This window comes from Schistocerca gregaria, chromosome 2 (assembly GCF_023897955.1).
Source record: "Schistocerca gregaria isolate iqSchGreg1 chromosome 2, iqSchGreg1.2, whole genome shotgun sequence".
Lineage (NCBI taxonomy): Eukaryota > Metazoa > Arthropoda > Insecta > Orthoptera > Acrididae > Schistocerca > Schistocerca gregaria.
In genome coordinates, this window is record NC_064921.1 from 794525778 (window position 1) to 794553302 (window position 27525).

Consider the following 27525-nt stretch of genomic DNA (forward strand, 5'->3'; position numbering starts at 1 on the left):
ATCAGATTGAGTGAATACTCTGGGGGAATGAAGTAACCAGAGGGGGGGGGGGGGGGCAGGTTATGACCCAAGGTCATTTGCTGCCACTGTGAGATGTCAGGCGATCCACTGGCACATTGCCTGGAAGATATGGTGCCTCGGGCGCCACCAGATCTCCACCTTAGCGCAGGAGGAATACATACAGGAATTTCTTTTGTCCTACTCCTCAAATGATGACTGGAAAGTTTTCCTGAATTGGTTTCAGGGTCAGAGGAAGAACGACAAGTCAGATTGACAGCATCCTATGGCTCCTTTATGCTCTGACTGGCATCTGGCTGTGGACCAACATAAACTGTGGAAGAGAGGTTCCTAAGGGACCTCTTCCTAGCTAGAGAAACTGGAAGAGTGTGAGTTGTCCCCAGATGGAGAATTGGGAGCAGTGTCCACATCAAGGGGGAGCTGGGAAGCCAATGCTCCCCAAGTGGCTGTGGTGGATGTATCAGAAGTGTCCACAACTGCCTGGGAGAAGGGACAGATATTTTTGAGAGGCTTTGAGGGCCACTGTAAGAGATGCAACAGAGGAAAGCACTGTCGATAGAGAAGGTGACGACATTGTGGCTGTGACGTAAGTGTGTCATTTGTATGATGTTAAGACACTCATAATTTTTTCTGGTTTCTTGATATTTTGGCTTGTCCACGGTCTTATACTCCTGGATTTTTTTGTCACACTTAAAAATGGAGCAATCTGGTGAGCTCGCCTTATTTATCGCAACTGAGCTGACTGGCTCATTGCCCCGATGACTGCCAGCGTCTCCGATGGCGCGCTTCTTCTGACAGCCTTCTCACATTACACGCCTGAACAAACTAAACATCACTTGCTGCTCGAATGTGCTATCGACGCTCGGCAGAACAGGGTTTTTCGATACATCATTTCGCGTACCTATTGAGCACAAACTTTTCTAATTTCGATCAGTCCCCCTCGATCCTTTGATTATATAAATACAAAATCGATCCGTTGATCCACCAACGTAACTGCCTTAAAGAGACTAGGCTATAACGCACAACCAGGAGACCAAAAACCTCTAACTCAAACGAAACTTCTGCCTAGGAAGGAAATAGCACTTAACTAGAATGCATCGTGTCTTTACAACAAATGCAGACAGAAGGAATTTAAACCTAAGTTGAAGTTTCCGCACAAACGCGAATGGCCGCCGCCTATGCAGGTCGACGTCTACAAAATATTTTCGCATTCGGAGGACAAAGCTGGTGATTGAAATTTCGCGAGAAGATCCTGCCGCAACGAGGAACTCCTTTGTTGTGATGGCGTCCACGTCTAGCCTGTACCATGTCAGTGACACACACACAACACACACACACACACACACACACACACACACACACACACACACACACACACTCCCCTGTTTCTCGGTAGTACGAAACGTGCTGACCTCTGAACTTGATGTATCCTGTTACTCATCTGACAAGAATTCCGCACTGCACAGCAGTACTCCAAAAGAGGACAAACAAGTGCAGTGTAGGCATTCTCTTTAGTAGATGGGTTGCAACTTCTAAGTGTTCTGTCAATGAAACAGCTTTCGGTTCGTCTTCCCCACAACATTTTCTGTGTGTTCTTTCCAATTTGAGTCGTTCGTAACTAATCAATAGGTATTTAGTCGAATTTATGTTCTTCAGATTGTTTTATTTTGTAACTGAAGTTTACCGGATCCCTTTTAGCACTCGTCTGGATGACCACACGCTTTTCATTATTTAGAAACTTTTGCCAATTTTCACACCATACAAATACCATTTCTAAACAGTTTTGCAACGTTTTTATCTTCTAATGACATTACCAGACGATAAATGACAGCATCATCTGCAAACAACCTAAGACGGCTGCTCAGATTGTCTCCTAAATCGTTTATGTGGATAAACAGCAGAGAGCCTATAAACACAACCTTGGGGATGGTCAGAAATCACTTGTTTTGCTCGATGTCTTTCCACCAGTTACTACGAACTGTGACCTCTGATAAAATGACGAATCCAGACAAATAATCGAGGCTATATTCCATAAGCAAGCAATTGCACTACAAGCCGTTTGTGAGGCAGCGTCTTAAAAAAAAAAAAAAAAGCTTTCTGAAATCTAAAAATATGGAGTCAATTTGAAATCCCTTGCAGATAGTACTCAGTACTTCGTGTTAGGAAGCAGCTAGTTGTGTTTTGCAAGAACATTGTTTTCTAAATCTTGGGTTGCTTGTGTGTCAATAGACCTTTGAATTCGACAGAATGCATTATGTTGGAACACAATATATGTGCCAAAATACTGAGGCATATCGAATTTTATGATAGATCGATATTTAAGTGGATTATTCCTTCCTTCCTTCCTTCCTTCCTTGAATATCGGTGTGATCTGTGCAACTTTCCAGTCTTTGGGAACGGATTCTTGGTCGAGCGAACGTTGTATACGATTGTTAAATATGGAGTTATTGCATCAGCATGCTCTGAAAGGAATGTAGTTCGCATACAGTTTGGCCCGGAAGACTATTTTACCAAGCGATTTCAGATGCTTCACTACTCCGAGAATATCTGACTAAATTACTCAAGCTCGTAGCTTTTCTTAATTGGAATTCTGGAATATTTTCTACTACTTTGGGGATAGAATTAAGTAATGCTAATGTTTAGTAATACTGCTTTAGCAGCACTCGTATGGTATTTCCATTGTTATGGTGCAGAGAAGTCTGTCTTGCCGCTAGCGTACTGTAGATACGACCAGAATATCTCTGGATTTCCTGCCAGGTTTGGAGAAAGACAAACAAACACATGGGAAGACGACTAACCTCCGACGGGGCTAGCCACGCAGACCGTGACAAGACTACTCTGTGCGGCTACCCCGCCGCTAATCCCATTACCTGCATCTGTAGGAGGCTGTAGATATATTTGTGGTCTTGTACACATTCTCCAAATATATGAAACTGTATCCAATCAAGGGACACATACGTGAACCATAATTGAGAAATTAGAATGACTTTTTGCAGATGTGGAGGTACCGAAAATACTTATCCAACAATGGTTCACAACTTCAGAAACGTTTGCATGTGCAGCTACGATTAACCGACAAGCCAAGCTGCAGCTACAACTAACAGACAAGCCTCTACTACAATTCAAATGGTTTTAATAGTGCACCTAATAGAAATCAAATCGACAAATTTGTTACAGTGAAAAAATCTGCAGAAACACTACCATATCACAGAATACCTGCAGATACACGTGAAAGTTTTACAAGATGGCAAGATGATAAAACAAGGGCTTAAGAAACAAAGGAAATTGAGACATTAGCTGCTAGTGGACATTCATTTGTATGAATGGGAAAAGTTGAAAATTGGTGCCAGAGCAGGAATCGAACCTGTCTGTCCTGCTCACTAGGCAGATGCGTTGACAGTGGTCACGACAACCTAACAGACTACTCTAGCACGCTAGCAGGCAGCGGCAATACACGCTTCCAGTCTGGTATGGATCGACTGGTACTTTAAGCTTTCCGCACAGGATAGTGTCTGCAGGAGTCAAATCTGGGAAATGGGCTGGCCAAAGTACAGGTCCTCTGCTTCGAATCCAAAGATCTGAAATCTTGGAGAGATGCTGTAGAACTTATTGCACTATGGGGGACAACCATGTTGGCAGCACAGGTTCCTCCTAGGATCGTCTGTTATTAAAACTAACACCTGTGATGGTTCAGTGTTCAGTTTATGAAAAACTGGCCTATGAGCTGATTGTTCACTATCCCATACCACACGTTTACACTCTGGACATTTCACCTGATGAAGCCAACAGGGATTGTGAACGGAGCAATAGTGCATGTTTCGGCGTTTTACCTGGCCATGAGTGGTGAATGTGGCTTCACCAGTAAACAACATACATGATATATCTGGAGTATCTAGTCTTAATGAACTTTTTGGGAAGTTATCACTTATGATAATTGTTTCCATGTAGCCCTTGATGGAGAGATGCGATAGTGATGGAAGCTATGACGATGGAGAATGCGTAGTACACTTGCCTCTTTCATGCCACTTCCTTGTGTGATTGTGCTCTAGCTAACGTGCTGAACAGCTGCAGAAGCAGCAGGTACACTAATTTCCCCTCTTGTCACTTGCTTCTTACGTGGTCTAGGTCTTGCACTACCACTTTGAAGAAACCTACTGAAGAGGCTGGTAGCTGCCGAGACAGTTGACGGCTATTTCGATATCTTGCCACGTACACCGTACAAGGACGAAATGCATTCTTCCTACACACTCCATATACCATGAGCATGGCTTTTCCTGCGTTGGTGAGTCCAATCATCCAGTCACGACCTACTGTTTGGGCTACCACATACTGACCAGCAAGTCAATGCACTCAATACAGAAGCACACTAAAGAAATGTAACATCGAATCTAGCAACTACGCAGGTTGAATGGCACAAACAATTGTTAGTTTGGAAACTTCTCAAAGTATGATTTCTCTAATGACTCACTAGAATCTAGCGGCAACCTGACATTTATTAATGCCAATAGGTATTTTTTCATTAGAAGAGTATGTTTGCACAAAATATACACTTTCCAATAATGATTGCAATTTTGATTGGCTAAAAATAAGAGCCCCCGACTACCCATCCATTCTGTGGAAACTACAGATCAATATCACTTACCATTTCTATAATATTTGTGATGCAAGTTTTAGGTGATTCACACTGTATAAAGGAGGGATAAAATGAGAGGCCACATTCCGAGGTGTCAAGGAATCAAATTTAGTTATTGCTCCAGTGTGTGGCTGAACACTTGGGTGACAATAGGTTGACTACAGGAAAAGGTTCAAATGAACGAATGTTCCAACTGTTTTGCAGATATGAGGTTAGCATGTAATGAAAGTGGAGAACTAATACAATCAACAACAGGACGAGTAGGAGATCGACACAGCCATACAACATAGAAAAGGAACAATGTCATAGATAAGACCAGTACGTAGTCGTTACATTCAAAGTAAATATGACAAGAAAATCAATAATAAAACAGGTGGCAAAATTGTTATCTTTTTTGTTAAAGAAGGGTCTAAGGGCCAATGTTCTGTTAGACGTTGTGCTACTGGAGATGCCAGCTCCTTGTCTTCCTTAGACCTTTGAACAGATTTACACAGCCAATTTTAGTGAGCAACAACCTCTTTACAGAGCTCCCAGGCATTCATCCACGTTTTCATTAGAAATATATTATTGTGTTCCTTGATTTTAATACTTAATTATGCTTTATCAACTAAGAAAAATTCCATAGTTTGAATCTATTAATGCAAAGCATTTAATTGTTATTCATTTTATGTATTATTTATGCATCTATTTGTTTATGTAATATATAGATTTACAGTTTTCTTCCAGTTTATGCCAGATGAAAACATCTGCACTTAACCCATATTGTACAAAAACCGAATGTTCATGCCATATTCTTTTGTATTAAGTCATTTTAAATTATGTGGCAAAGATCATGTGCAGTGTGCTACAGTATAGGTTGTATATATAAATATTTGCATTTAACATGTAAATTGGAAGGAACTTTCTATGTGCACACAGTTGCGATAGGTAAGAGGTTATCTATTTGATAAAGCCTAATAGAGTCATGAAATTAAACTTCCAGCAGTAATAAGGCTACTTAGCTATAAGATAAGTTCAGGGATTTGTATGTTTTCAGTCTTTTGACCGGTTTCATGTGCTTTTTATGAAATGCATGATATGCAGCTGTCTTATCACTACCAGTTTCAGTTAATAATGATCACAGTATAATTTTTATGTATCACGTAATATATCAATATATGGCGGTATTATCCCATCAATAGCTGAATTTTAAAACCACCAAAATGTGTCCTTATTGAGAAGATGCTACAGCACTGGTAAAACTAAGTTAATGGTAAGAAAATCGATTGTTTCCTGTGATCCCACAGTTTCCTCTACTATATGGATTTCCATTTCAGAGTAGCTGTCTGAACAAATGTTCCCAATGCTTATCGGTATTCGAATTTCTGCTGTTCCCTTCATTTTTTGTCCTCTGCTGCTCCCTGTAGTACTATGGCAGATATCCCTACTGTCTTCGATCACCAAGTCCCTTCTGCTATTCTATGAGTCAATGGTCTCATGTTAGGGAATATAATGATAGAAGGGACTTCCTTTCTGCTTTTGCAGATAAACATTTCTTTCTTGTCCACTTCATTTTCAGCAGCTTTCTGTAGCAACAAATCTCAAATGCTTTGAATTTTCATTACAGTTCCCTGTATCTTATTCTCTACAATACATTGCTTTGCTGCATTTGTGTGTTCATATTTTCTTATTGAAGTTAGGGGACATCTCTGATGATAGAATTCCTTTTGTTGGATGCTACTTTGCCTTGCTAGTCTGCTACATGTCCTTACTTGGTTTGCCATGCGTAACTCTGCCACAAGTCACCGAATTCAAGATAATGCTCAACATCCAAACTAACAGAAATATATCTGGACACATTTCCATTTCATCCCATCTCGCAGTACCCACAGTGTGTTACTCTTCTTTATAAAAGCAAATTGATGGGTCTCTGCACGTTTTATATACTTCATACCTGATTAGCAGTTTTCACCGTGGTGTGTAAAAATTACATTATTACCTCTTCAAATGATAAAAAAAATGACATGCAATTTCACAAGCATGCAACGTCTCCATGAAAGCCCTAAGATTTATATAACATTGTTAAATATATGTTCAAAGTCTCTTCATGAGCTGGCAGGAGTATTGATCAGAGGCAGCTGGTGGTGGCGATCGGTGGAACCAATGGCTCTCATCGGTGGGTCGGCGATGCGCAGCTGATCTGGGACCGTGTGCGAAGCAGCAGAAGCAGCTGCAGAGGGACTGCCACAGCACCTGGCAGAAGCTGAGACAGCAACAATGGTGCAGCAAGCGCCACAGGTCGGTGCAGAAGACTCTCAGCGGCAGGCAGCACCAGCGTGGGCGGGAGGGGCGCAGCTGGGGCAGTGGCTGCAGGCGGAGCGACGGCAGGTGCTGCAGCTTCTGCGCCTGCAGTGGGCGGGCCTCGTCCACAGCTGCAGCGAGGCGGCGCAGTGCAGCTGCACGGCTCAGCAGCGGCGCGCTTGCTGCCAGCAGCTCCCGCACCGCCGCCTCCACCGACTGCTTGATGGCACCAGAGTCCGCTGAGGCCTGGCTAGGATGAAGCTGCCGCCTGCGGCTGCCGAGCCGCCTCCGCACTGAAGCCACCAACATCAGGCGCTGCGAGTGCGTCTGCAGGTCGTCGTACAGCTCTCCCTGGTGATCGTGGATCTCCTTCAGTGCTGAGTGCGTTGACAGCAACTCCATCGTTGTGAATGAAGAGTCCTGCACATTAAACAGAGGTAACATAAACCAACCAAAATCAACTCCTGAGTGTCAAGCTAGCTAACTGCTAGTGCCAAACTAGCGACCAGTGCTTAACGCCAAATCTGGCTGTGTTCACAGTGGTGACTGCTGCAACTGAGAATAAGTTTACTAAATATAATTAGCTTAGACAACAACAATGGAAATAGGATACATTCAGCAACACTGACCCACAAAACCAATATTTGCCATACATCTGTTGTAAAATCTTACATGTTATGAATTCGAACAATGACATATCATTAACAAAATGGTATCCTCTATGGTAAAACGTATCAATGTTGAAAATAACTCCTGTAAAACCGAACACTTGTTATGGCATTCTAAAAGAGATGAATCAAGACAAAATGCATCTGCTTGGTTAACTTTTTAAAAGAATTTGGCCCAGATTCGTGTCAATACTTAGGTTAATAAGCATCATCATATAGGTTATCAGATTAAATTTGTTTCTGGACTGAAAATTTCTTGGTTGAGAGGAAAGTTACGGACAGGTCTGTCTTAATTGTAGGTTTGCCCGAGTGAAGCGTTCTGGGACCCTTACTGTTGATGCTGCATGTTGACGTGGCAGTCAGTACTAATTCTCACTGGCTTTTCACAGATGCAGTATCCATAACTGGACAGTATCTGAAAATGGCTATACTGGCATTGAGTCACACCTTGACAATGTTTCGAAGTGATGCAAAGATTGCAGATTTGCTTTATGTATTCAAATATGCAATTTGTACTGTTTACAATGCGGAAAGATATAGTCTCTGGTGACTAAGATAAGTGAGACGTCATTGGAATCAGGCTACTCATTCATACCAGGGTGTTGCAATTTGTAGGGATATAAATTGCAATGATCACGTATTTGCAGTCGTTAGGTGAAGTACGTACTTGGCAGACTTCAATTCTCGAATGGGATACTGGAAAATGCAATCGGTCCACAGAGGACATCACTTAAACAGTTTTGGGACTCCTCTTTGAATTACATGTAACTGCTGGGACTGCGCCGAAGAGAACAGAAGACACTGTATTGTAAGGGTGGAAGCACAAATAGTCAAGTTCGTCACAGAAGAGATGAGAAACTCAGGCACTTTAAGATAGGTGTGAATTATACTGTGAAAACATAGTTATGGAGTCTCAAGAACCAATCTTAACTAATTCTGGGAATATAGTATAGCCATCCGTGGATCACTCCCATAGGGATCACAAAGACTAATTAGAGTTCTTTCAGATTGTACGAAACCATTTAAGCAGTCTGAAAAACTTCGTCAATACTCTATTTTCGATAACTTTTGCGGCTGTTTATCAGACTAGCCAGGGAGCTTTACGTAGAGAAACCTGACCGTGATCCTGTTAGGAACACACATGTCACATTTCAGATAGTACAGTTATTCAGTTGTGAAGTAGACAAAGTACTTTGGAATAGTAACAGAAGAAATCTGGTAACTGTTTTATTGTCCTTTTAATACAACATAGTTCTGTAACAATGACTAAGCTCATGCAGTCTTGTTAACAGTTTTGCTAGTTTACATTCATATTAAACAGGCCATTACTGATAATTTACGTCTTAATATGTTCCTCCATGACCATTACTGATTCACAGACACGACGCTGTTGCAACCATAGATCTCTTAATTGGCCGCATCTCCACGAAATAACTTAAACAACTAACCGAATTAAACGCTTTCCTGCTACAAAACCACGTAACGCTTTCAGATTTTAATTATACTTCCTGACGTCGTCTTCGTACTGATTGCTCGCGACGCGGCTGCATGCCATCGCTCCGTGCTGATGCTCAACAACGACTCTACTACGCACACCAAGACGGCGCGTGACCACTAGCGCTGCGACATTGTTGTAGTCATACATCACCACAATGCTCCCTAAGCAGAGGCGCACTCTGGTTCATAGGTTCCAGAAGCCAGTGATAAGGAGCACAGTCGATGCGTCACAACAACAGCAACAATGATAACAGTACTCCTTACACGTCGTCCTTAGTACTCTTGCTACATGAATTTTACAGGAAGGAATCTGCGAACATGGTACAGTGGGATGTTTCCTTTTCCATGTACGTTCACTGAAAGTATGAACGTAGATGTGCAAATAAATGCTAACTAGATGCATCCCTTTCCTTAAAATATCTTCCAAACTAACGTGTTGCAATTTATTTCAAGGAGATTTTCAAAATTTATTGGCATTTAGGGTATACTTGTACAGTCATCTACAAACAAGTTTTAATCATTAGTACTTAATTCTTACAATATTTACCAAGTTTTATCTGGTCTGAATAGGTCAGATGAAACTTTAATTTCCTGACAAGGTATAACTATCTACAAACGAAGGTCCCGAATGGATTAGTATGTCCTACCATGTTAGCCCAGTTCAAACAAAACAGAGTAAAATATAAAATGGTGCTGGAGGGTGAATACCGAATAATTAGATTATGTTGCTGCTGCTGGAAGTAGTACCAATATACTCGCTGCATTGATCCTAGAACAGTTAGTCGCTAACTGTATTAACTCTGCTAACCTGCTAGGAATTACATGAAAGTCGTCCCTGGTGAAATTTTCCTTATTTCTCGTCCACAGGGCCACCGTAATATCCTACAAAGCGTCATGGATAAGCCACAAAGAACGTGGCTCAACACTAGATACTTCACGACTTTTTGCTTCTAATTGTCAACAGGGGAAAGTTTTGGCAGATTTGGATCAGATTTCTGCTTCGCTACACTATTAAATCCAGTCTAAAGAGTTTTCAATCTGTTTTCACTCATGATATAGGGTTGTTAATATAAAATCAATAATTGATAGCCTATAGCTCACTGCACTTACCAAGTGCCCCAGATCTCACAAGACTAACACCACAAATACTCCATAAGCAACCCACAACTGGTTTTTATCGGTATACGCTAATAACCGTCTCAGAGGCAAAAAATAGGATAAAAGTTCTAAGTCAAGCGATCAAAACACCACACTAAGACACCTCAGGAATAAACTGGCTTCAGTGAGACGTCACCAGTCATTTTTAACCACCACTCCAGCTAGGCAGTGGCTCCACATTACCCATCAAAAAATCTTAGACTCCCCGAAGACATTGTTTGAGATCAGTAACATTGTACACATACATACCATCATCGGGCATGTATGAGTAAATGACAAGAATTGCAATTCTGACAGGTTGCACAGCTACCAGAGTGCATTACTGTTTTTCGTCTTTAGTCTTATTACCGGCCTGGTAGGGTACACAAGAGGCATGAACAATGTCAGGTGTTGAGAGGTCACTGATAGACACGGAGTACCCCTGTACTCATCCAAGTCACTGGTATCGACATCTGAAAGTTTGAAAAGAGCCTCACTATGGATCAACTTGGCCACCTGATCGAATCCAGATCTGTGGGGCATTCTGATGACACAGTGATCGAATGTGCTCGGTAGCAGGGAACATAAAAGCATGTATATTCGTAAAGGTTCTGGTCGATCACATCGGGAAACTACAAGAGACCATCACTGTGTTGTGCGTCAACGTTGCTGTAACGCCTTTGCAAGCCATTCGAGAAGTAAGGGTGTCCCTGCAACATTGCCATCCTGCACCATTGGTCGAAGTAGCAACAGCTGACTAGGGAATTACCGTCACGTGTACACACTGCCTTTAACACACACACACACACACACACACACACACACACACACACACACACACACCACGAACAACTGCGTTTGAAGTGGTGCGATGATTGGTGAACGTGGCACTAATGATGAACGGCGCCACTTTGTGTGCGCGATGAATTCCTGTACTACAACACCCCACTTCATAGCTGTTGGCGAGTACTTTGGAGAGACAGCAGTGCTTCTGTGTCGTGGTGTGGGGAGAGCAGCACAGTACTGACCGAGGGCGCACTGACGGTACAGCAGTGTATCATGTACACCCTGCATAGTGTTAGCAATCATGCCAGTGTTTTGCCATTTTTCAATAGGATATGTTCATCCACACATGGCAAGTACCTGTCTCCATGATGCTGAGGTGCTCCCACATATGTGTCAGCATTCAAGCTATCAAGGACCAGTTAAGAGAGCTGTGGGCCAGCCTGCTTCAGGAGTGAATACAACACCCTCGCCAATTCAATGAGTGCCTGCAACCAGACCAGACAGCTTCCAGTGTCACACTGGTAGTGGGCTCATACTGCTAAGTTCGTTGTAGACACGACTCGCTAATGTATTCACTGAAATATCACAACTTGTCAACCCGTTAAGTTCCATTTCGTTCTCTTCTATCCCACCGAGTACTTTACTTTGTCTGGGCGTCATTCGCTCGTTGAAAGGGAACGCTCGCCTAGGAAACAAGGACTAATGAAAACATTGTTATTCGCTACTAGACTCCTTTCTGCATCGGTGGAGTAGCTTTGTTTACCATCAAGGGTTATTAACCATCGACTTCAGGAATGTTAACCTCTGAAACCTCTGCCGCTAGAGAATACGACTCCTTTTCGATACTGACTGCCAGGCGACCCGCAATCTTACAAGCCTTTAACACTTGCAAACTGTTCACCACTGATGCCTGTCAGCCAATCAGAGCGTTTCCACTGTGAAATTTTTGCTCCCACTAATATCCACTGCTGAAGAGTGCTGCTCCCTGTCAGACCTTCACACAACTTTATTTGCAACTGATACTGAAAACCATCTGCCATCATGAGAGTAAACAACCCATTAGTCACCAGAAGGTAAAATACCTAGTCCGCAGATTGACTGCTACCACACAGTATCTGCATCAAATCTACATTCCTCCCACAAACGGTACAGAATACCGATTTATCACATTAGCCACTAGGATGAAATTGCATTGAGATGGAATTTACTTGAAACCACGACTGTGGGCCTTCGCAGAATGTAAGCAGATCTGATGCGGTGTGGTGAAAATCTTACTTTGACTGACAGGTATTTTTACCTTTGACGCTCAGGATTGGCCGACTTACGATAAACTATGATTGCCGTTATCTGATACACACATTTAAAAATTCATACCAAATGGCTCTGAGCACTATGGGACTTAACATCTGAGGTCATTAGTCCCCTAGAACTACTTAAACCTCACTAACCTAAGGACTTCACACATCCATGCCCGAGGCGGGATTCGAACCTGCGACCGTAGCAGTCGCGCGGTTCAGAACTGAAGCGCCTAGAACCGCTCTGCCACAGCGGGCGGCAATTCATGCCATATTTGTCTCTCCTGCACTACTTTAGATTTGGTAGTATACTCTCCTCTGGGCTCTTGTCTCAAATTACCATCAACTAATGTATGACATATGTGCACCACTAGTGCTGCATATTAGAGCGATGAAGTCCGAGAATGTTTTATACAACAGTGCCATCGCAAAAGACTTCGTTCTTATATCAGACGGATCTTTCGTCAGAACAGAATGCAGTGTCACTGAACTGTTTTACCTAGAGGAGTGAAAAGAGCCTGCGTTCAGCCCCAGTACATGGCAGAAGGTACAACATGGCTGATTAGTGAATAGGCTTCGTCTCTTCACAGAAGTTCTGTCACCCACCTTCCCCCTTGAGAACCTAACCTGACATGATATGGAGCCTGAAAGGACGACGCATCGAAACATTTATCGTACGTCCCTTTTGGCATATCGAATTAGTTTTCTTGAGTTCCGTTTAACTCTGTACCTAGCAGAAGGTCCCCTAGCTACCCCCAGAAGTGGAGAAGAGTACTGGATGTTTTGGGCTATCTGATGGGTGCATCCTCTGTAGACTAATGATTCAAGCCATCGGAGAACATTACGAAATCTACAGCCACCAGCCCCAGTACTTATCCTGGGAATGTATTCATAGGGAACGTGAGCAGCGAAGGCAGTCTTCCTTGAATACACATGAACATAGTGGGGGCTTCCATTTGAAATTTCATGAAACAAAAACATGACCAGAACGTGCTACCACCAGTAATCTCAGCAAATATGAACAAACTATTGATCTTTTCAGTACCTTGGCTGGAGATGGCCAAGTCAATTATTATTTGTTCCAATGGTCGCATTTTACATCTGTGTCAAATGGATACTCTTAGAGTCATAAGAATTTCTTCTAGCAGCGCCATAATTTCAAACCACTACAAACCCTACCATGCAGCAGAAATTAACGTATTAACGTGTACACCTGATATCACTAGGAGATGCCATTTCTGACAAGTGTCGTTGTAAACTACAGGTGCTATGGGTGGTGCTATGAACTTCTGTGGCCATCTTAATCCCTCATCAGGAGTATATTCGATAACCCTTGATATGCACGTGTGTACTTGCACTATGCATCCATAATCTGGTATCTCTTGTCATCTTCACTATGAACCGAATTCATAAACAGCCATGTCAGCAATTGTTATGTGCAAATTTAGGAAAAAAGTTACTTTTGAATGTGCCACGAATTTTCTCGTAATCAGATTGCAATAAGCCTCAGTATTTCATTCGCCCACCAAATGGTAACCGCTCTAATTCTCCCTGTAGTTACATGGTTGTCTGAACGCTAGCTCTAGATTAGCAGTGGTGGTGGTTTGTTAATGCTCCGCAGTTATTTGGATGACGTAGTTCATGTGAGTGTCAGAATTTTTCCAGGCAGTTTCTCATATTTATGATAAGCTAGCGGAATGGTTCACAGTTTAGGCGACCTCTTAATAGTTCAGTGAGTCATGACCCTTCACGCTCATAAGTTTACAATGTTCTTGTGGTTCGTGAGCATTTATATTGGTGCAGGGTCATATGTCTGACTAATCGCAAACCCAGGAAATATGCTACGCCAGAAAATATGCTACGCCAGAAAATATGCTAGTTTTGCAGATGAGATGAAGACTAGAGTAACTCACGAGTGTTGGGCTTGTGACATACATTTGTTACCTACTCCTGAGCATAGTTCAGTCACGGCCGGGTGGCTGAACAGCGTTCACTTTACCTTGGTGACCCACTTCAGCAGCTAGCTTACTGTTCCATGTATCTGATAAACGTACACACGTGTGTACGTGTACCTCACCTCATGGTAATGCACATGTGCGTCAGTAAAGAACACCAATAAAAAGGTGTTAGCATGTGGACGTAATGTGCTGTTCCAGTCTCTTCTGTACCTAAGGTCCATCACCGTTCCCTTTGGGTCCCTACGTAATTCGGTGCTCTCCGATACACACGATCGAACAACGGAGGAGTGGTACTCAAGCGTCAAATTTAGGTTACAATATCTCCGGATGTAATAAACATTTTACAGTACAAGAAACGGCACTGATTAGGTATTTGTTTATATGTTCAGATATGCTAACAAAACTAACGGGGTTCCATTAAAATACGTAGGTTTGTGTTAAAAACATACTTCCGTGAATTTTTTTATGGTTTGTATTAACCAATTACACTAGCCCCTCTCCTCACGTTCGGTCTGTGGAATCGATTCGTCAGTATTTGATGTGGTTTACGAAATATATCCAGCGGTAATGTTAGGTGACTCACCCTGTATATACTGATCTAAGTGGTGACTATAGTGCGGACCGTCAATCGCTCTGGAGGAAGAAGCGTTCCTGATAGCGGGAGATCCCATTTAACTGTTACGATGTGTGTTCAGTTCCATCGTAAGTCCTAATGCTCTCACAAGATGCCTCTGTTCTCTTGCAGTGTCAGTCTCAAAGTCCATGTGGTTGAAGGTGGTATTCTCGGTATCTAGTGATACGTTAAGGGCAAGTGAAAATAACTGATGGTTACCCGATTTTAGTTAACATTGAGCTGGAGAGCTAAGATAATATTCGTATATGTAGACGGTGAGATGACATTTATTCTTCCTACAGAATAATTTTTGTTCTGGTACCAAGGCCATCAGGAATAAATAGTTCTGTGACTCACGGAAAGCGACATCTCTCGTATAATAAGAGCTGCAGTTGTTCCACACCAGTCCTGAGTCAAAAAAGTTCCAACGCAATGCAGGGAACTTTTTGCTACAAGATATTCCTTAGATTTAGTCTTCAGAGTTCGCTAGTCTACTACGGTTGCGAAATTAGTTAACTGGTTTCTCGATTGCTTCTCTGAAGAAATTTCAGCCCTTACACTGCTGATCAGACGTCTGACCTGCCTAAATGTCTTCAGAATTCTCCGCAGATTCGTAAGTAGAATTAGAATTCAGGATGAAAGAGCATCAAGACTGGCTGGTATTCCTATCCTGAGTGAAAGTAAGAATTACAGCGTCCACCAATGGGATGGACAACGTATTGAGAGTGTACGCAATATAGATGAGCGTTAACCAAATGGTAGTGTTGAGGAGTTACAGAAGTGAGACTAACGACGTCATTAGCATACCTTTTTTGAGCCATACAATAGACAGGAGCTTGCTGATTTGGAAGAAACATAACACTGGACAGATGAAGGAGGACGAGTAGTCCAGAACAGGCAAAGAGTCTTCTCGTCTTAAGATCTACAACATCGAACATAGGTCTAATTTGGAATGAAAGTTTGAGAAATTTTGTTAGCAGAGGATGTTAAAGCGCAGGGAAGCGCAGGGTGGGAATTTGGCTGTGTCCTTTCAAAGGAACTATCCCAGTATTTGCCTGAAGCGATTTAGGGACAAAAATCTAAATCAGGAAGGCAGGACGTGGGTTTGAAGCGTCGTTCTCCCGAATGCGAGTCCAGGAAGTTGAGAAAGATGTATGTAGTGAACACCTAGATATACTGACAGGCTGAAAGGATATCGAAACATACCCTAACGTGAGCTGAGGGTAGTGTAGCTTTTCTTCGTTTTTGGTTCTGGATTACAGCACTGTTAGTGCGGTCAATAGGTGGTGCATCTGTTAGCTGTGTGGAGTCTGGGGTTTGTATGGGCACGACGTGTGTGACCGCATTAAAGTAAATGTGTGAGGATGATACCTCTTCCCACCCCCTATCCTTCTTTAAGTTGAAGCATTTCACCCCACAGCACGTTCTCTGTTAAAATACTGTGCTCAGAACACCTGCGCCTCTGCATTGTAAGCGACGAGTATGTTAGAGCAAGCACTGCACACATCACAACCTGACTCCAATTTGGAGGTCTAGACCTACTGACCTGTGAGGACTCCTGTGTTTTCTGCGTCTTAATTCTTGTGCCGCCTCCCGTTCCTTCGCCACCTGCACTGCCACTACCGCTGGCATTCGTTTCGGAGGCGAGCGTCTGGCACCCTCTGGGTTCTGGAGTGCCGCCGCAGGCGCTGCACCACTCTGCGCCGCTCTCGCCACTGGACGCCGAGCTGTCGGCGCCGCCCCCAACTCCCCTGGCGCAGCTCGACGTGTCCGTTCCGTCGCTGTCGCCACCTCTCGTCAAAGCACCAGTCTCCTGGCACTCCTTGCACTTCATTTCGTACACGTTTTCTCCTAACTCTGCTGCCAGCATAGCGGAGACTGAATCAGAGTCCCAGAGCCTGCATCGTTTTTGTTTCGTCGTCATGTTTGTTGATCTGACGTCCTGATCTCTTCTGGATCCGTTGTCCGAGTCGCTACTTGAACTTTCCTCCCTGTGAAGTTAAAGCAAGGGTAAATGATATGTATGCTGTATTTAATGCATCATTAAAATTTTTAAATTCAGTACAGACAAATTAGAACATTATCCTGCATCAGATACGCAATCATAAAGGATGCGCATTTCTCTGCTACAGCCAGCTTTCTTTTGCGTTTTAAATTTAGATTTTAACAGTAAGGTGAATACTTGAGAGTAGCGAGACAAATACAGTGTGGAGAAGAGGAAATGCATGTTTCTTGAACCGGTAGTAGTCTTAAGAGCGAGCGTTTGCAGACGGCTCAGACAATACACTTCCAGTCTCCTTGGAGCATTGAGCATCGTGTGTTCGTGGCTGAGCAGTTCAGAAACAGTGATTTTGTGCTCACGGTTCAGCTCTTCCATCTAAGGTTAATGTCTGACGTCTAGATGCAGTACCAGATCGAAAAACTATTTTCCGATGGCTTGCAGCGTTTCTAAGTACTAGATCTGCGATGGAAAAGAAACCACCTAGTCTTCTCTGTTCAATTCGAACTTCAGAACACTTTGATTGATAACGACAATTCTTGCTAGACCGAAACGATCCGCTAAGTTAGAGACTGTATATGACATGCCGTTCGCTCTCTCACATCTTGTTGTTGTTCTGGTCTTCAGTCCCGAGACTGGTTTGATGCAGCTCTCCATGCTCTTCTATCCTGTGCAAGCTCCATCTCCCAGTACCTACTGCAACCTACATCCTTCTGAATCTGCTTAGTGTATTCATCTCTTGGTCTCCCTCTACGATTTTTACCCTCCACGCTGCCCTCCAATACTAAATTGGTGAACCCTTGATGCCTCAGAACATGTCCTACCAAACTATCACTACTTCTGGTCAAGTTTTGCCACAAACTTCTGTTCTCCCCAATCCTATTCAATACTTCCTCATTAGTAATGTGATCTACCCATCCAATCTTCAGCATTCTTCTGTAGCACCACGTTTCAAAACCTATTCTTGTCCAAATTATTTATCATCCACGTTTCCCTTCCATACATAGCTACACTCCACACAAATACTTTCAGAAACGACTTCCTGACAAATCTATACTCCACATTAACAAATTTCTATTCCTCAGAAATGCTTTCCTTGCCACTGCCAGTTTACATTTTATATCCTCTCTACTTCGACCATCATCAGTTATTTTGCTCCCCAAATAGCAAAACTCCTTTACTACTTTAAGTGTCTCATTTCCTAATCTAATTCCCTCAGCATCACCCGACTTAATTCGACTACATTCCATTATCATCGTTTTGCTTCTGTTGATGTTCATCTTATATCCTCCTTTCAAGACCCTGTCCATTCCGTTCAACTGCTCTTCCAAGTCCTTTGTTGTCTGACAGAATTACTATGTCATCGGCGTACCTTAATGTTTTTATTTCTTCCCCTGTATTTTAATACCTACTCGGAATTTTTTTCTTTTGTTTCCTTCACTGCTTGCTCAATATAGCAATTGAAAACATCAGGGAGAGGGTACAACCCTGTCTCACTCCCTTCCCAACCACTGCTTCCATTCCATGCCCCTCGACTCTTATAACTGCAATCTGGTTCATGTACAAATTGTAAATTGCTTTTCGCTCCCTATATTTTACTCCTGCCACCTACAGAATTTGAAAGAGTATTCCAGTCAACATTGTCAAAAGCTTTCTCTAAGTCTACAAATGCTAGAGACGTAGGTTTGCCTTTCCTTAATCTAGCTCCTAAGATAAGTCTTAGTGTCAGTATTGCCTCACGTGTTTTGATATTTCTACGGAATCAAAACTGATCTTCCCCGAGGTCGGCTTCTACTAGTTTTCCATTCGTCTGTAAAGAATTCACGTTAGTATTTTGCAGCTGTGACTTATTAAATTGATAGTTCGGTAATTTTCACATCTGCCAACACCTGCTTTCTTTGGGATTGGAATTATTATATTCTTCTTGAAGTCTGAGGGTATTTCGCCTGTCTCATACATCTTGCTCAACATATGGTAGAGTTTTGTTAGGACTGGCTCTCCCAATGCCGTCAGTAGTTCTAATGGAATGTTGTCTACTCCCGGGGCTTTGTTTCGACTCAGGTCTTTCAGTGCTTTGTGAAACTCTTCACGTAGTATCTTATCTCCCATTTCATCCTCATAAACATCTTCCATTTCCAAAATACATCGCCCTTGTATAGACCCTCTATATACTCCTTCCACCTTTCTGCTTTCCCTTCTTTACTTAGAACTGGATTTGCATCTGAGCTCTTTATTTTCACACGAGTGGTTCTCTTTTCTCTAAAGGTCTCTAATTTTCCTGTAGGCTGTATCTATCTTACCCTAGTGAGATAAGCCTCTACATCCTTACATTTGTCCTCTAGCCATCCCTGCTTAGCCATTTTGCACTTCCTGTCTATCATATTTTTGAGACGTTTGTATTCCTTTTTGCCTGCTTCATTTACTGCAGTTTTATATTTTCTCCTTTCGTCAATTATGTATTTTTCTGTTACCCACGGATTTCTATGAGCCCTCGTCGTTTTACCTACTTAATCCTCTGCTGCCTTCACTACTCCATCCCTCAAAAATACCCATTCTTCTTCTACTGTATTTCTTTCCCCCATTCTTGTCAATTGTTCCCTTACGCTGTCCCTGAAACACTCTACAACCTCTGGTTCTTTCAGTTTAACCAGGTCCCATCTCCGTAAATTACCACGTTTTTGCACTTTCTTCAGTTTCAATCTACAGTTCATAACCAATAGATTGCTGTCCGAGTCCACATCTGCCCCTCGCAATGTCTTACAATTTAAAACCTGCATCCTAAATCTCTGTCTTACCATTATATAATCTATCTGAAACCTTCCAGTGTCTCCAGGCCTCTTCCATGTATACAACCTTCTTTTATGATTCTTGAACCAAGTGTTAGCTATGGTTGAGTTGTGCTCTGTGCAAAATTCTACCAGGCGGCTTCCTCTCGTTCCCCCAATCCATATTCACCCATTACGTTTCCTTCTCTCCCTTTTCTTACTGCTGATTTCCAGTCACCCATGACTTAAATTTTCGCCTCCCTTCACAATCTGAATAATTTCTTTTACTTCATCATATATTTCTTCAATTTCTTCATCTGCAGAGCTAGTTGGCATGTAAACTTTTACTACTGTGGTAGGAGTAGGCTTCGTATCTTGGCCACAATAATGCGTTCACTATGCTGTTTGTAGCATCTTACCAGCATTCCTATTTTCCTATTCATTATTGAACCTACTCCTGCATTACCCCTGTTTGATTTTTTATTTATAACCCTGTATTCACCTGACCGTAAGTGTTGTTCGTCCTGCCACCGAACATCACTAACTCCCACTATAACTTTAACCTATGCATTTCCCTTTTTAAATTTTCTAACCTACCTGCCCGATTAGGGGATCTGACATTCCACGCTCCGATCCGTAGAACGACATCCTTTTGATTAGTCCCCGCGCGGAGATCCGAATGGGGGACTATTTTACCTCCAGAATCTTTTACCCGAGAGGACGCCATCATTTAACCATACAGTAAAGCTGCATGCCCCCGGGAAAAATTACGGCTGTAGTTTCCCCTTGCTTTCAACCGCTCGCAGTACCAGCACAGCAAGGCCGTTTTGCTTATTGTTACATGGCCAGATGAGTCAATCATCCAGACTGTTGCCCCTGCAACTACTGAAAAGGCTGCTGCCCCTCTTCAGGAACCACACGTTTGTCAGTACTCTCAACAGATACCCCTCCGTTGTGGTTGTACCTACGGTTCGGCTATATGTATCGCCGAGGCAAGCAAGCCTCCCCACCAACGGCAAGGTCCATGGTTCTCATCTTACATGATTTCAAATTTCACCCGTGCGAAATAACAATTGTCCAGCAGCTAAGTGAAACAGAATTTGTGTAGCGCAGAAAATATTCTTACGCAACATGCACCCACACACACACACACACACACACACACACACACACACACACACAAGGCAGCTTATTGCGAATAGCAGAGTAATCACGTATATTTAGTGTCAATATGCCGTAACGCCTTCTCATACACTTTCTCTTAAACAAACATTCCTTTTCATGTACTTCAACTGGTATCTTCACTGACTTCTGCACAAGCTACACACAGCTTTTCACTTTGTGCGTTTTATCAATGGTGCCTTCAAAATGTCTGAACATTCCAGTCGTTCGGAGATTACTCAGGGCGAAGCAACGTAACATCTCGATTTGAAAACGCAATGAAACCCATTTTATGAATATTTAATAATCGGTAGGTACGTACATATCAACATATCAAGTTTTTCTTTATAGTTTTGAAAATTGGATTAGGTATGTGACGCCCCCCACACACATTAAATAAGCCTATTTCTGCCGTTTCTCATGACTTACCAGCATAGCAGCGGGTATGTTGGGCTATTTCAGTCCAGATGTTGGCCTTCAGACCTGGTGGGTTCCTTTGACAGTTCAGATAAACGCGAGATTTCAGAGAACGCACAAAAAGTGCAAGGGACCAAACTGGGGAAGTTGGCTGGCAGTTCGAGATCACCCGTTAATGGGGTGAGGCGCTCCAGGTAGTGTTCCCCTTTAAGTGCGAGGCATTGCTGCGTCCTGCTGGTGCGAAATGTCCCGTATGTTCAGTTCATGACGTGAAAAAACAATTCCTCCAACTTGTTCACATACGAGTCTGAATTCACTGTCACTGTGACCTAATCTTCAAAAACCCAAAATGAGGAAACTGCACACTAAACTGACTTGAGGTGACGCAGACACGTTTGACGTAATTCTCGAGTAACGTGTGTTCTGTTTGTTGACTCATCCAATGAAGTGCAAATGGGCTTCATCACTGGAAACAAATTGCGTCCACAGGAACGTTTCTTTCTAGAAGTGGCTCACATGCTTTCCTCCGAGAATTGAAGTCGCGTTCGGAGAGTTCCTGCACAGTCGCCAGCTCGTAAGGATGGTAATTAAGGTCATCGTGGAGAATTCGGCTCACTGAACGATCGGAAAGTCTAAGGACAGAAGCATGTATGGGCGTAAAAAGCCGTGGGACCTGTCACTGCCTCAATATTCTCACGTGATCTGGTGGGCTGAAGGACTTTTGTTGTTCGTCATGTACTGGCGGGTTGGTCTGAAAGTAGCGACCTGCGGAAGAGTTTATTCCCGATCCGGGACACGGCCAAACAGCACTACTGTAGTGTATTTCTTCCTTGTTATTCTTATTATTTGTCAGGAATGGAGAGCTGGGCTACATGGGTTTTCCCTTGGCTCAGAGGATGAGGTACAATAAAACATCCCTTACTCCAAGAGTTATTTATTGACAAACATTTACTTGACAACAGTGCATTCAGCGGACTTGAACCGGTTTACTTTACTCGCTTGTTCAGTGCTTCCGTAGCATCACGGCGTAGTGGCCTCGGTGCTGGCGGCGGCGGGAGATGCTAACGTAGACTGCAAGGAATGCCCCAGAAACAGCAGCTGACGACGGCCGCACGTGGCGAGCGCTGCTTACGAGGCAAGACTGTGTGCCGGCGAGTGTACTGGCTTTCAATTCCGGGCGGCTGGCCGGCCACTGCGATGAGGAAAGTTGCCTCGTGCTAGGAGCGAACCCGTGTTCTCAGATTCGGCGGCTCTGGGCGGCGTCCATTGAACTGGAGTTCTTCCCAATTCACGGGTTACTTTACTGGTACGGCCCCATCCCTTCGTCCGAACCAGTCATCCGGGTTATTCACTATACGTCTTCCTCCGTTGCTATTGGTGAGACTTCGACTTTAATGACTTGACTCAGAACGAAGACTCGACTTCTGTGACTTACTGGCGAAGGGACGACATCTTTCTTCGTAAGTCGTGGTAACTAGACGCTCCTATCAGGTTCGATGCTGTCCTATGACCTCCATAGCTGCCGCTTGTTCTTCATGCGTACCGTCGGGAGTACATCAGCACGCCCAGCAACCGTCACGAGGCTTCCGGAACATGACAAGCATACTCCATAAGTTGACCAGCACTTCCAGCAGACTTCGAGCAGACTCCCATCTGACTTCAGAAGAAGCTGAAAACTTCCAGAGGGAGCTGCCTCTTTCCTGGGTATTTATTTCGTGTTCCTGCTGACGGCGTGACGTTTGTAGCACAGTGACTGACCTCTGTGGTTCGGTGTTAGAAGGTTCCCTCGTGTATCGTACACGTGACTTATGCTGGCTCCTGATCCGTCTGCCCTGCTTTCCAGCGGGGCGGGCAATGTCCTCCGGACGACGCCCCCAGTAGACTGATGACTGCTTGGTTCGCATACTCGATCGGACGATTACCTCTCCGCGGTCCTGCTCCACTTCCGTGTCTCTGCTAGCGTACTTGAGTCCCTGTAACTTCCTTCACCAAGTCTTTACTTAATTTTATAACTAATATTTACACATACGATCACTACACCTATTACACTACATTGAAGTCATTTGGTTGATTGATTCGGGAGAGGGGACTAAACAGCGATGTCGTCGGTCCCATAGGATTAGGGAAGGATGGAGAAGGAAGTCGCCTGTGCCTTTCCACAGAAACCATTCCGGCATCAGACATTGATCTGAAGAGATTTAGGGAAACCGCGGAAAACGTGAATGAGGATGGCCCGTCGTCCTACGTAATTCGAGTCGAATGTGCTAAACACTGCTCCACCTCGGTTGGTAAGCCGTTTGGGAAGGTGCGCTGGGTTAGTATCACAGAGCATCCGTTCGAAAAGTAGGCCACGATGGCAAACCCACGCTCGTCACTGTTCCAACTCGTGGTGGTGGCTGATCTGTAACAGCGCGACACTTTAGAGCTACACCTGTCGAATGAGACTACTCCCGCTCGGTTACACCAACTAAAAACAATGGCGTGCATGTCAAACAATGAAGTTACGTTGGTGCTCCCTGGCAATGGCAGCCTCACCTACCTGATATTTTCAAAACTTTAGACATAAAAAATCAAATTCTGAATCATAAAATAGGTTTTTATTACCTTTTGAAAGCATGAATTTATATTGCCACACCCTGTATATGGATGTCAATAGCGTCTCCTGACGTTGTGCAGATAGTGCACCAACTGTCAGAATAAAATTAGGAACTTTAATTCGTCTTAATCACTATAAAGTACATTATGTCTGATTTTGCTTGATAATGCCTCAGCTCAACTGTTTACCGCTATCCCGGCCCCTGGCAGTACGCAACACGCCAAACACGAGCCAAGGCGTTGGCAGGTCTTCGCCGCTGAATAACTCGCTGTGCCAGTCACTGCGCATGCGTCTGCTCCGTCCGCTGGTCGGCCGTGCCGCAGCCAGGGCGTCGTTTCTACTTTCAGCGACTCGGCGCCATGCTGGCTGGCTGCTGTTTGTTACGTCTTTTGTTTCTTGCGTCCGAGAAGATTGTGGCAGTTTTGAAATGGGTAGTGAAAGGGTTGTGCACAGGCTCGGACCTGGGGGACGGGGCTCAAACCGGAATATCTGCCCCGGGCGGCAATTTCCATGTGGGGGGTGGGAGCCAATTAATAATTAACAAAAAACCTTGTTTGACAACGCGCATAGCATCCTAATGTTAGACTATCTATTATCCATATCATTTTGAAACGCATCTCGGTTTTTGAAACTTTTGACACATTCTAAGTTCATTTTTGAACGAATCAAAAGTTAATTTTTGAATGCGTGGATAATATATGTGATGTCTCTGCTAGGGGAGTCCCCGTCGCATCTAGAAATAAGCTTTCCCCTCAGACGAAAGGGGACGAGGCTGTAAGAACTGAGCTGAATAAACTCTAACGGGTGACTGCTAATCGCTGTTTATCTGTGTGGTTGACTGGATGTGCGAATGCTCAGCGTTGTAATTGTTAACGAAATCTACAGATTGAAACTACCAGAGTGGAAAAACTACTACCAGGAATAACAGGTACAAAAGACTACAAATCTCAGTGTATCCAAGAAAATGAAATTGCCGGAAAATTTTTGCCAAATCGTTAGACCACTATGGACCAGTTGTACAGACCCCGGTTAGCAACCACTTAAGTTCCGTTCTCGCAATAGCGAGGAAACCGAGTTGCGAGAATAAACGCGGTATGATTGACCCGGTGATTCTGACAGTTAGGGAAGTTAGCTGGAGAGTAAGTTTTGACAATGACAGGAATAGTTACAGAATTAGTGACAAGATAGTTTGTTAGAACGAGGAAGGAGAAGAAACGAACATCACACAAATATACGGAAAAATATGACGATTCCAAATTTATATGAAAATTTGTTACTTCTACTTTTCGAGCTTACGCTTGAGAAACTGGAGCATATGAATGAAATGTGAAGCTATTTTCTAACTTTAAACTTCTCGCTTGTGATAGGCGTAGTAGACTTTTTATATCTGTACTTCGCGTATTATCTTGTTATTTATGTAAAAGAGGTACATAAAAATGACCATTTGTGCCAAAACAGTCTCTTATTTGGCTTGTACTGCAACTGTTTCAGTATTGGGAAGACAGGCACTAACAAAATAGACGTAATCAAATTGAGAAATCTCACCTGTCTTGGGTACTATTTGTATTAATAGCTTTTCCAGTAGTGGTAAACAACATTTATTTCTCCTGTCACAAAACGTTTGACGAAAATTTGAGATAACATACTTCGGCAGAAAGAAAACAACGCCTTGTAAAGCTGAAGCAAAATGAGAGAAAAAATTCTGGACCTAAGGACTGAAGAGATGTGTACTGTCTTGCTTGTCTCTTGTCTTTACTGGTTTCATGTTTCCTGTATTTAATTTTATGTCACTCAAAAGAGTTATTAGCTAATAGGCAATAAACAGTAAAAATTCTGAAGAGCTTTTATTCTCCTCGTCATGAATAATCCCACCCAATATTAATTGTAAGGTTTTTTAAGTGGTGTGACAAACTGGCCAGCTAGGAGCAGGAGGGGCACAACAGGACATTTTGATTTCCACTGCCCTGCATATACTTCTGATGTCTTCCATTACAAAATATACACGTTTGAATTCCACAGAGTAAAATACAGTGATGTGCGATAGAAGACTTCTGTGTGAAGAGCGTGGCACTGCACTTTGGTGTGTTTATGGCGAAATGTGTTTCATCAAAGTCTCCAGAAAGATGTGCGCTACAGAACGAGCATATTTTTGAAGCATCGATTTCTTTTTTAAATGTTTGACATTCAAACGCGTGGGGGAGGGCGGTGCATTGTTAAGCTTTTGCTCCGATTCGGAAATATTTTAGATCTGCTGCTCATTTTGCGAAGACCATTACACAGTCCTGTTTCATTACTATCCGAGACAGAAGAAACAAAAATTGACAATGGCAGATCATGTCCCAACTTGACAGTAGCGAAGAGTACCAGCGCGTGTAAATGCAAAATGTGATTCTCCTGGAAAGGAATCTGAGAAGCACTTCCGTAAGGAGTTGTACGAGTTATCTACGTCTGACAGGCGGTGTTCTTGATTAAACAAACTCTTCTTTATACATGTATCCCAAACTCTGAATACGGCCGCGTCCATTTTATTTGCTTATAAGTGTGTTCTGCCTTGCTTGGCCAGCGTGTGCTACAATTTCGGGAACTACGCTGCATCACGACTCGGGAACAAGTTTTGCGTTTAACGACAAGGGACCGGGAGCTTGCCAACATTGAACCCTATTTGGACTGAAATAGGTCTCCTCCGATTTTCACTAAAAGAGGGCTAATGCGGTTAGCTTAAGACTTTCTTTGCCCTTTGCCAACGCCTTAAGATCAAAATCAGGAGACGCCACTGGATGATGTGAAGATAACTGTATTAGCACATATTTTTTGGGTGGTTTTTCTTATTTTGAACTTCTGTAGCGGTTTTCTAAACTGAAGCGCCAAAGAAACTGGTATAGGCATGCGTATTCAAAGTGACATGTAAAGAGGCAGAATACGGCGCTGCGGTTGGCAACGCCTATATAGGACAAGAAGTGTCTGGCGCAGTTGTTAGATCGGTTGCTGCTGCTACAATGGCAGGTTGTCAAGACTTAAGTGAATTTTAAGTTGGTGTTATAGTCGGCTCACTTGCAGTGGGACAGCATCTCCGAGGTAGCTATGAAGTGGGGAGTTTTCCCGTACGACCATTTCACGAGTGTACCATGAAAAACATCGAAAATCCGACATCGCTGCGGCCGGAAAAACATCTAGCAAGAACGGGACCAAGGAAGGCTGAAGAGAATCGTTGGACGTGACAGAAGTGCAATCCTTCCTCAAACTGCTGCAGATGTCAGTGCTGCACCATCAGTGTCAGCGTGCGTTAAATGAAACGTTGATATGGGCTTTCTGAGCCGAAGGACCACTCGTTTACCCTTCACTGCACGACACGAAGCTTTACGCCTCCCCTGAGCCCGTGAACACCGACACTGGACTGTTGATGATTGGAAACATGTAACCTGGTTGGACGAGTCTTTTTAAATTGTATCTAGTGGATGGACGTGTACAGGTATGGACAGAATCTCGTGAATCCATGGGCCTTCCATGTCAGCAAGGGACTGTTATAGCTGGTGGTGGCTCAGTAACGATGTTGGCCGTGAGCAGTTTGAGTGATATGGGACCTCTGATACGTCTAGATACTTTGGTTGGTTTGTGGGGGGTTGAAGGGCCAGACTACAAAGGACATCGGTCCCTTTTTCACGACCATGAAACACCCACAAGAAAGGAAAAACAGTCAATGGA

At 43.3% G+C, this 27525-nt stretch overlaps 1 protein-coding gene across 2 annotated transcripts in view; it reads right to left on the reverse strand.

Moving 5' to 3' along the window:
- Positions 1-6224: 6224 nt before the first annotated feature.
- The window catches only part of LOC126335066 (uncharacterized), a 38773-nt gene continuing 17472 nt past the window's right edge, over positions 6225-27525 (reverse strand). For both annotated transcript variants that reach the window (XM_049997950.1, XM_049997951.1), the window contains exons 3-4: positions 16432-16876; positions 6225-7351 (exon numbers count right to left, since the gene is read on the reverse strand). In XM_049997950.1, coding sequence (XP_049853907.1) covers positions 6725-7351; positions 16432-16876 — 1072 coding nt within the window. In that variant the 3' untranslated portion in view covers positions 6225-6724. The remainder of the gene's footprint in view (positions 7352-16431; positions 16877-27525) is intronic.